Source organism: Rana temporaria, chromosome 8, assembly GCF_905171775.1.
Source record: "Rana temporaria chromosome 8, aRanTem1.1, whole genome shotgun sequence".
Taxonomy (NCBI): Eukaryota; Metazoa; Chordata; class Amphibia; order Anura; family Ranidae; genus Rana; species Rana temporaria.
Genome location: NC_053496.1, coordinates 127,843,603 through 127,854,485, shown reverse-complemented (window position 1 = coordinate 127,854,485; position 10,883 = coordinate 127,843,603). Strand labels below are relative to the sequence as shown.

The window sequence follows — 10,883 nt, the reverse complement described above, 5'->3', positions numbered from 1 at the left end:
GATTATTAATTGACAAAACATTGGAAGAGTTTCATTTATTTTGTTTTGGACATTCATCATTGGATTTTTTTATGTTTATTTAAAAAGAACTTTATCTTCAAGTTTGCATATTTATATTAATGTACAGTCAGTTTTATTGCACATAGATGTTTGTTAAATTAGCAGCGTTTATTTATGTTTTCATTTTTTTATTATAATAAAAGATTGCTTAGTGTTCTGCATTAATTTCTGTTTAAAATGTCTTCCTACGGTAGATTGTCTAAATCTATTTTCTGAAAAGGACAGCCATCCCCTGGTGATTTCTATGCATTGCAAGGATTTATCAAATGCATTACACATTCCTGTGTTTTGGCTAGAACTCTCACATGGTTTTTCTTTCATTTCCTTCTTTGTGAAGCAACTTTCTACATCCTTAGTGCTGCTGATGTGCTTAGTGCTTAGTACTCATTGCTCACATGATCTGTCACAGTAATGTAATAGTACAACAACTGCTGAAACTGCAATGATCTAATCACTCAAACTGTAAATTATATTAGTGGGGAATTTACATACAACATTGCATAAAAGGCCCTGATGAAAATTGGAAGATATGTTTGACTTTATTTACCATTTTAGAACTTCAGAACTTTATAGCTGGGTGCAGATCAAATTGGATTTTTTTTTTTTTTTTATAAAAGCAGACCTCCAACCAAAAACATCAAATGAAAATTGAATATCCCATTCAAAGATAAATTAGCAAACAGTCTGATGGCCAGCTAACACCATGTACAGTAATTGGACAGCGAAAGAGAAGCAACAGAGTGGGGTCACTCTGCCCCTCATCAGTTTTGCCAACCTACCAGATTGAAATTTACTGACACGACACCCAAAATTTACTGGCACAGCCAGGTTTTTACTGGCATATCCAAAAGTTACAAAATTACAGTTTTAGGTGCATATTTCAGTATTTAGGCCAACCTACCAGATTGAAATGACACCCACTCAAAATGACACGACACCCAAAATTTGGTGACACAACCAAGTCTTTACTGGCAAAAGTTATAAAATTACAATATTAAGTGCAAATTTCAGTATTTAGGCTACAACAAAGTTACAATATGTAATTAGCAAAGTGATTTACGGTAGATATTAAGGCAAAAACATATTTCGTACTTTATTTTTGATATAGTAAATAAGTAGCTCAGGGACAGGAATCGAGAGGGCAAGTAATTCGAATGGGCGGCAAACACACATGAAATTGACTCTCACAGTAAGGGCTCTTTCACACGTCAGCTCAGTTTTTTAGATCAGTTTTTTTTTCATCTGTTGATCCGTTTTTCCATCAGTTTTTCGTCCGTTTTTCGTCCGTTTTCCGTCAGTTTTCCATCAGTTTTTCCATCAGTTTTTCCATCAGTTTTTCCATCAGTTTTTCCATCAGTTTTTCCATCAGTTTTTTCATCCGTTTTTTTTTTTTTTTTTTTTGGGGGGCTTTTTACATATTTTGATGAAAAACGGATGTTAGCGGATCGGATGGTAAACGGATCATCCGCTAACGTCCGTTTTTCGTCCGTTCCGTTTTTTGACGGAAGAAAAATAGGGTTTTCTTCCGTCCAAAAAAAACGGAACTTAACGCAGACGGATGCTAACGGACGTTAGCGGATGCTCATCCGCTAACGGACGTTAACCCATAGGGAAGCATTGCGGTCCATTAACGGACGTCCAAAAAACGGACGAACGGAACGGACGTGTGAAAGAGCCCTTACACTGACAGCAGTGTGCTGCAGCACAGATGATGATGGCACCTCATCAACATGACACATCCACTCCTGAGTCACAGTGACCCTCTCTCTCTGTGGCAGGTGGTTTCTTCAGTCCACTCCTGGCTTGAATTCCTCCTGTCCTTCAGATCTAAACATGAGGCTCCGGCTGCTCCATTTACTTGCACCATAACTTCACATGACACACCGGCACAGTCCAAACACACTGTAGCAGGAAGTTGTATGGTCTCGGCCAAGCGTCACAGCCATATTTTTTACTGGCAAACCTTTTCTTTTACTGGAATTTACTGGCAAGAGAAAAGTGCCCATTTTTTACTGGCTGCCAGTAAAAATACTGGCGGTTGGCAACACTGCCCCTCATCTGTTCAGTATGCTTCTTGTCAGCCAATGAACTGATTGGCTTCTTTCTACCAGACTTTTGCTCTGCTGTACATGAACTACAAAAGGCTGATAACAGGTCTAATTCAGGTACTTAGACTGCTTGCATTTAAAAACACATTTAATGATGTATTCATTATCACACAGCTGCATTAACCTGTGTCTTTTATATCAGGTTAGAGTTCAGCTTGACATTAAGTTAAAAAAAAGACTTGTGTAGCAGTTATATATACCGTAAATTATATATATATATATATATATATATATATATATATATATATATATATATGTATATATATATTTCTATACATACATATATATATATATATATATATATATATCTATACAGCCCTCAAAAGTTCCCCTCGCCTACTCCCATTTTGCGAGTGCAAAATCGTTTCTGGCGAGGAGCTGGGAGTGGGGGGGGGGCGCGGGTACCGCCGGCATGCGGGGAATGATTGGGAGCCGTTCTCCCATCAATCACCCTGGGGAAGAGAAAAGCTGCGGGATTACATAGCTGATAACCCGCTGTTACAGCTGACTTTACATTGCAGCTCCCTCCGCTCCACTCGCGGTTACACACAGCCCCGCCTCCTGACCCCGTGCCTGTATCATATAGACAGAACACGTCCCAGAATTGGACGGCAATATGATACAGGCACGGGGTCAGGAGGCGGGGCTGTGTGTAACCGTGAGTGGCTTTTCTCTTCCCCAGGGTGATCGATGGGAGAACGGCTCCCAATCAATCCCTGCATGCCGGCGGTACCCGTGCTCCCCCCCCACTCCCAGCTCCTCTTCCCCTGGGGCTATCCTCTGCACAGGTGAGCAGAGGCTACAATGGTGGGCACAGTGGGTAGAGGCTGCAATGGTGGGCACAGGTGTGGCTGCACTGATAAAGTTTGTAACTTAATTTGGCATAAAACATGTAGGTGTCATTTTATGAGATAATTTGAGGGCGTGTTTAGGGGCAGAATTAGGGGTGGTGCAGGGTAGGGATTGGTTGGGTCAACTGGTGGCAAGTAACCATTAAGGCCTGGCTAGTAGCGCAGGACGTGAAATTTTGAGCCCCGATATATATATGAAAATGGAGTGGCTCTTTAAGTGTGAACATTATGATCATGAAGATTTAAAACTCACAAACTGTGAGCCTCTTCTGGTTGCATGCCTTGTCATTCCATGTTCCATCTGTGTACATTTCAACACAATTTTCCTTTCCTTTCCCACTTGGTTCACTTTTTCTCCAGTGGGTGTAGTTTAAATGATTCCCACCCAAATAAGGGTTTTCATCCAAATAATGGAATTCTCCAGCAGTTGGCCCCTCCAGTATTCCCAGATATGTGTATCTGTTAAATTCCTTGAGGATTTTTAATAATGCATTGTTTTCAGCTTCATCCATCGGAGTAGCAATGCATCCACCGACATCCTTACAGGTGGTTTTGGAAGTTTCAAAATCGACCTCATTACCATTGGTAGCTAGTATTTTATGATTCACTTGTTGTATTTTTCCTTGCAGGAGGAGAACTAAAATATAAAAAATATGCAATTTTATAAAAACAAATATGGAGGGTAACCGAATTTTAAATAAATATTTTACAACATTGTTATAAAATGTTCACAAAATATTTAATTCAATTGGAAAATGTAAACTTTTTAACCACTTGCCGGCCGTCGCACGCCAATGTACGTCGACAGAATGGCACGGGCAGGCACATTGGCGTACCTGTAAGTCCCTTTAAATTTGCCGCCCAGCCTGCGTGTGCCCGCCGTGTGCCTCGTGAGTGCGCTCGCAGTTAGAAACACCTCCCTAGGGAACATTTAACCTTTTGATTGCCCCCTAGTGTTAAGCCTTTCCCTGCCAGTGACATTTATACAGTAATCAATGGCTATTTTTAGCTCTGATTGCTGTATAAATGTCACTGGTCCCAAAAAAGTGTCAAACGTGTCCGATCTGTGCGCTGCAATGTCACAGTCCTGCTAAAAATCGCAGATCACCGCCATACTAGCAAAAAATAAATAAATAATACAAATGCCATAAGTCTATCCCCTATTTGTTAGGCGCTATAACTTTTGTGCAAACCAATCAATATGCAGTACGTGCATTGCGATTTTTTTTACCAAAAATATGTAGAAGAATACATATTGGCCTAAACTGATGAAGAAATTATTATTTAATTTTTTTGGGATACTTATAGCAAAAAGTAAAAAATATTGTACTGGAGGAGGTCTGCACTGGAGGGGGTCTGCACTGAGGGGGTCAATACTGATAGAGGGGGATCTGTACTGAGGGGGTCAATACTGATACAGGGAGATCTGTACTGAGGAGGTCTGCACTGGAGGGGGTCTGCAATTAAAGGGTCTGCACTGAGGGGGTTTGCACTGAAGGGGGGCTGCACTGAGGGGGTCTATACTGATAGAGGGGATTTGCACTGACGGGGTCTGCACTGAGGGGGTCTGCATTGGGGGGGTCTGCATGGAGGGGGATCTGCACTGGAAGGGGTCTGCACTGGAGGGGGTCTGCACTGAGGGGGTCTCTACTGATAGAGGAAGGTCTACACTGAGAGGGGCTATACTGATAGAGGGGGGTCTTCACTGGAGGGGGTCTGCACCGAAGGGGTCAATACTGATAGAGGGGGGTCTGCACTGGAGGGGGGTCTGCACTGAGGGGGTCTATACTGATGGAGGATGGTCTACACTGATGGAGGGGGGTTTGCACTGAGGGGGTCTATACTGATGGAGGAGAGTCTACACTGAGGGGGTCTATACTGATAGAGGGAGGTCTGTACTGAGGGGATGTCTGTACTGTAGGAGGGGGTTATGTACTGAGGGAGAGGGGTCTATATTGAGGAAGGGGGTCTGTACTTAGTGAGGGGGGTCTGTACTGAGGGAGGGGGATCTATACTGCAGGAGGGGGTCTGTATTTAGTGGGGGGTCTAAGTTGATTGAGGGGGGTCTGTACTGAGGGGGGACTATAGTTGGTCCAGGGGGGTGACACCAATTTTTTTCCGCACCAGGTGACACCAACCCTAGTGATGCCACTGTATTGGGGCAACTGCTTGGCAGTTTATCTGTTGGTTAGGATCCATAAAGCCATTATTCACACTACATGCAAGGCTAATACTGATTTTACATTTTACAATGCTAATTTCTTCAGTCTTTAAAATAGTTAATTATGATATATACCTCCTTCCAGTTTGGCGATGCGATTGTTTATATTTTCTAACTGAAAAAGTACTTCTGGATCTAGTGATGCAGGAGTTCCTGACAATGATAAAAAAAAATCAACATTATCATAGATTAAACTGTGTACGCAATGCATATCATTTTCCAATTTTAGATGATGTTAGACTGTTTCAAAATTATTAAATATCACATGTATCACATCACATTAATGTTCCTAGAATGAACATTTTCTAACAAAATTCTTTCCTGAAGTATGCAGACAAGTTTCTGAAATAATAATGAGTGACGCCTCTTAGTACACAGTATACAGGCGAATGACACGTTCCTGCCACAGCCCCAGTTACACAGACCACAACAATCTAAAATGCACAAAATGATTGGCTAAACCACACTTGTTTTAATTATTTTTTAATATTGGCTTTTCAAAATAACAAATACTGGCTAACCTACAGGGATCACAATTGCGACCTGTCCCTATGCTGCAGGGGGCCCATGCAGCCACCCTGTACACCTGGATAGGAGGCACGGTGGGGGCGGCTGCATATAAAGGAACCAAGGCTAAATGCCTCCGGGAGGGAGAGTAGGAGAAGTGGGCATTGAGCGGCTTCAGGTGTAAAATGGAGAGATTGGTTCCTCTATATCAGTGGTCGGCAACCTGTCAATCACGAGCTACCTGTTGACCGCTGACAGGTAGCTTGCGAACACACCTCAGTGTTGCCGTCCTGGTCTTCTCCTGAGCTCCATGCGTGTGTGGAGCAGGCACATGGGCACCTAATGCTAGGCTGAGGAGGAAGCCCCCGATCCTTGCATACGTGCAGCTGCGGGGTGAAGCTTTAGAATTGCTTGGGTGGGTTCAGGTTCTTCTCATAACTTTTCCGCGGTCATCCCCACCGGCCCTCCTGCCCGATCCAAGGGCATGGGTGATACCAGGTTGGAAGGTGATAGCGAATTTCCTCCAGGACATATAGGTTTTCAACTGCACCTTCCCTGCACCACTCTGCATTGAAAAAAAATGTCTGTGCTCTCCATGCACCCCAGCCCTCCCGACACCTCAGCCCTTCTAATGCCCCAGCCCTCCAGACACCCACTCCCCTAATGCCCTCCAGACACCCAGGCCTCCTGACACCCACCCCCTGATGCCCTCCTGACACCCACCCCCTGATACCCTCCTGACACCCAGCCCTACTAAAACCTACCCCCTGACTCCCTCCTAACACCCAGCCCTCCTGACACCCACCCCCCCCTGATGCCCTCCTGACACCTAGCCCTTCTGACACCCAGTACATTGTCAGGAGGGACCCACTTGGAAAAGCATCTTGTACCCGAGTTGATAAGGCTGTTTGTCTGGAGTCCTGCTTTAACAAAACAAAGGAAATGCTAAATTACTGTATATGGAATTTGTTTTAAAATTATTTATTTAGCTGAGCACTAATCATTTACAAACATAAAACAGAATATATATATATATAATTGCATTTATTTACCTGGAAATCCAATTTCTCCACTTTCTCCTTTTATTCCTTGTAAACCAGGTGGTCCCAATGGGCCTGGAAGACCATCTCTTCCTGGTGGTCCTTGCTGTCCTCCTGGAGCACCCATCGGCCCTGAAATGCAAATTATCAGTTAGAGTTTAGACATTAGGCAGCCATAGATGGCCAGTTTAGCAGGAAACAACCAAGATTTGATCCATCTATGGGCAGGCTGGTTGTACTGAAGTCAATCCATCAATCCAATCCAGTACAATTAGCCTGTCAGATTGTTTGCATACAATCCCTGACATTGCCTATAGCCACCAGCAGTAATCATTGTATTCTGCTGGTAGGGATGGATCCCTGCTGGCAAAACATAATAGTGCTGCGGGAGGGATTCCTCAATCAGTGTTGATGGGGGAATCAAGCAATTTTCTTTCCTTGCACCTATGGAAATTGTTTCTTTCTGTGTTTTTATACCTCCTTATAAAATCCTTAGTGAGTGCACGAACCTTTCATTTTACCCCTCAATTATGTTTCGTTGTACCTACAATTATGTTCACTGATCTATGCACACTACAAATCCCATAGTCCGTAGTCCCTATTCCATCTCAACAGCAAGCAAGAGAGGGTGGCTATAGTGGGGCCATGGAAAACATAACTCCCCACTAACAGGAAGTCCGAACCCAGCAGCCAAAAAAGCAATCTGGGGATTTGGAGAAGGCTGAGAGCAATCTCTTAAATTTGCAATCTTTTAAATTAAATTACTATCTTACTGGCTTATGTGACTTTTTTGGATAAATGTTTTTTGCAACAGAGGCTATTTAATTATATCATATATAGCTTTATAACCTAAAGGATAGGTACTTTCTGGCCTAGTGGTTAGAGCTTTTGAATAAACTATTATATAAAGTAAATGTTAAAACTTCTTAGCATAGATTTTGAAGGAGCTAATGAAGAAGCTAAATTTAAGATTTCAGGCAAAAAACCCAAGACTATGATATATAGCTGTACATTGGCTACAAACTACATGATAATCACATTTACAAGAGATTGACTGATCAAACTAAACAACACAAATCCTGGGATGGGATCGTTCTTTGGGTGTCTTAAACAGACATTGGGGTTAATTTACTAAAGGCAATAAGCATAGGCGTGTGCACAGGGTGTGCCAGGTGTGCCTGGGCACACCCTAATCACCCTGTGCTGTGTAGATTTCCCCTGCTGCTTTGCTGCAGAGAAAGGGACTGGGAAATCTCTGTCCTTAGTCCCTTTCTTTTTCTCTAAAGTGAGACATCAGAGATATGATGATATTTCACCAAAGTCCCCCAATGGGGCTCAGAAAAAAATTGTAAAAAAAAATGATAATAAGAAATTATTGTAAAAAATACATTAAAAAATAAAATTGTAAAAAAGTAATACAAAAATAAACTACTGACACCAATTTCTGTCCTACTGACACCAACCTCTGCCCTACAGATACCGTCCATTGCCCTACTGCCCTATATATATTTACACACATACATGTACTGTATGTGTGAGCTTTTGGGTGCACACCCTAATGCAATAGGCTGTGCACACCTATGGCAATTAAACTACACTCTGCAAAGTGCAGTTGCTCTGGAGCTTAGTAAATGAGAAGAACTCTGCTGACTATCATCATATTATGTGCAAGCAGGGCTTTTTTTCAGGGGGAACTCAGTTCCACCACCTTTGGCTCAAACCCTTTGGTGCCTGCTCACCACAATCACTTGTAAACACAGAAGTCTGGTTTCTGTGTTTACAAGAGACAGCTATGCACTCTGTGTGTAACCCCCCTGAACTCTGCACTCTGTATGTAATGCAATCCTGGTATTTAATGCCCCTTTAAGACCCTTCTACAGTTTGTGAAATCTGAACGGGGTCGTGGTTGAGTTCCTGCACCTATTTTCTGAGAAAAAAAGCTCTGTGTGCAAGCAAAACATTTTCTTAGCATGTGATTATGTATTCTTTGGAACATGAAGCTTCGCCTCATTTACTAAGCTATGGAGCAACAGCACTTGCAAAATCTTTTTGCCTTTAGTAAATCAACCCTAATGTTTACGAATGAAGGTGCATGGCTAATGGACATTCATGTTCATGTAAATACACATAAATGATTTTCTGACCAAACAAACCTATTTATTGTACTATAAGTGTAGGTTCATGGGCAAAGGGCTTTTTTTAAATATACTTACCTGCTACAAAACTTCAAAATTCTACAAAATATATATTGGCATATGTTCACTCGTCAAATAAGGGACATGCTGCCCTGCTATTTATAACTATGAAACATTATTCTGCTGATTCTCAATGTAACGAAGAGTCACATGTCACATTGTAATAGTAATAAAAATATTCATACCAGGTATACCCGCTTCTCCCCTCATGCCGTCTCTTCCATCCCTTCCTGGAAGACCGTTCTGTCCTGGGGTACCGGGAATTCCGGGAGCTCCCGCACACTTATCTGAAGATTGAGCTTGGCATACTGCAAAAGTAACTGCAGCAAATAGGCAGAATAACTCCCTGAGGTATGCCATTTGGGAAACCTAGAAATAAAATAGCATACCGTATGAAGTTATTATTAAATAGTATTGTCTGCAATGTTGAGAACAAGAAAGTCATATAGAGCATTTGACAATATTTTAAAAGCAGCAAATAATATTTTGTGCATAAAATATTGATGTATCAAAAAAAGTAATACCTGTATAAGATGAGCAATGCCTTGGCTTTAAAGATGATACCTTTATCTACCGTATGAGAACCTCATCATGGACAAGTTAACCTTTTATTGCTGCCTTATCAGTCACTTCTTTGGCAACACCCTGCTGTAAGTGTCTTTGAGGACTCTGACAAATGTCATTACAAAATAACAGATTTGCGCAAAAAAAATTCCGAGAAATGTAAGTGGTATACTAGAGCATGACAATCAGTTAATCAAATATTTATTTAAAAAAAATAAGAACAAAAATAAATAATATAATTCATCATCACAGTTATTTATCATGAAATGTCTACATTTTCTGTAATATGTTAAGATTAGCTCTGTATTAAAAAAAAAAAAAAATATATATATATATATATATATATATATATATATATATATATATATATATACACATATACAGTGGAACCTCGGTTTAGAGTAACTTGGTTTGAGAGCGTTTTGATTATAAATAAATTCTGACTCGGTTTGCGAGCGAGTGTTGACTCGCAAGACGAGCAGGATTCTAGCTAAATAGGTCTGCAGTACCTCATTTGGCCTGAGGTGCGGGGGCGCAGGTGTCAAGAAAAGCCAAACATTGACCTGCAGTACCTCATTTGGCCTGAGGTATAGGGGCGCAGGAAACAAGCCGAAGTGTCCTAGGGCCTTTTCGGCCGTTTTCGGCGCTCTCTGTGTTTCACTGCACTATGCTGTAATGCAAGCAATTTGATAAGGTGTGTTGTGGTGAAAAAATCCCGTCCAAATGGATCACTTTTTTATGCCTTCCCAAATGATCCCCATGGTGTCTAGTGCTTGGATTTTGGCCTCTTCTTTGTCTGACCATGATCCCATTATAATTCTATTGATCGGCATGTGTCAGAAACCAGCAACTAATGGAGTCCCTCTTGTGAAATGAGAACTTTTGCAATTACTTTTTCAATTCCAATTTTTTTTGGGCGTAAATAGACTGGTCTGCAGATAATTTAGGTATTAAGGACTCCGCGCTTAGGTATGGGTTCGGTTGCAGCCTCCCCTAAAGAACTCCACAATAGGTGCTCTGATATGTGTAAAATGTGTATATGAGTTGGGGAAAGTGGCGCTAAGTACCTATGAACTGAACAGTGATCAGTCAAATATCTGGTCTGCAGATAAAACTACTATATGATTAGCATCTAAATTTAGAAAAACAAAACAAAAAACAAATTATGCTTTGATAGAAAACAAATCTAAGGATTTTCAGCAGTTTCTCTGAGAGGACAAATAAACCCCTGGTGAGAACATAATTGAGTCTTTGCACACAGAGTTAAATCTCTGTCTCTAAATGCATGCAGAGTATACTTTAAGGCGTGATGTGGTGTAAACATTGCTTTAGCTATC

General features: G+C 41.4%; 1 protein-coding gene across 1 annotated transcript; it reads right to left on the bottom strand.

The window, feature by feature from the left end:
- Positions 1-2,939: 2,939 nt before the first annotated feature.
- LOC120909065 (pulmonary surfactant-associated protein A-like) lies at positions 2,940-9,617 on the bottom strand. The gene is made up of 5 exons (XM_040320691.1): positions 9,507-9,617; positions 9,168-9,351; positions 6,800-6,919; positions 5,316-5,393; positions 2,940-3,656 (listed from the first exon to the last, which is right to left on the bottom strand). Exons 2-5 carry the CDS (start codon positions 9,340-9,342, stop codon positions 3,262-3,264), a joined length of 768 nt encoding a protein of 255 aa, XP_040176625.1. The 5' UTR covers positions 9,343-9,351; positions 9,507-9,617; the 3' UTR covers positions 2,940-3,261.
- Positions 9,618-10,883: the final 1,266 nt, after the last annotated feature.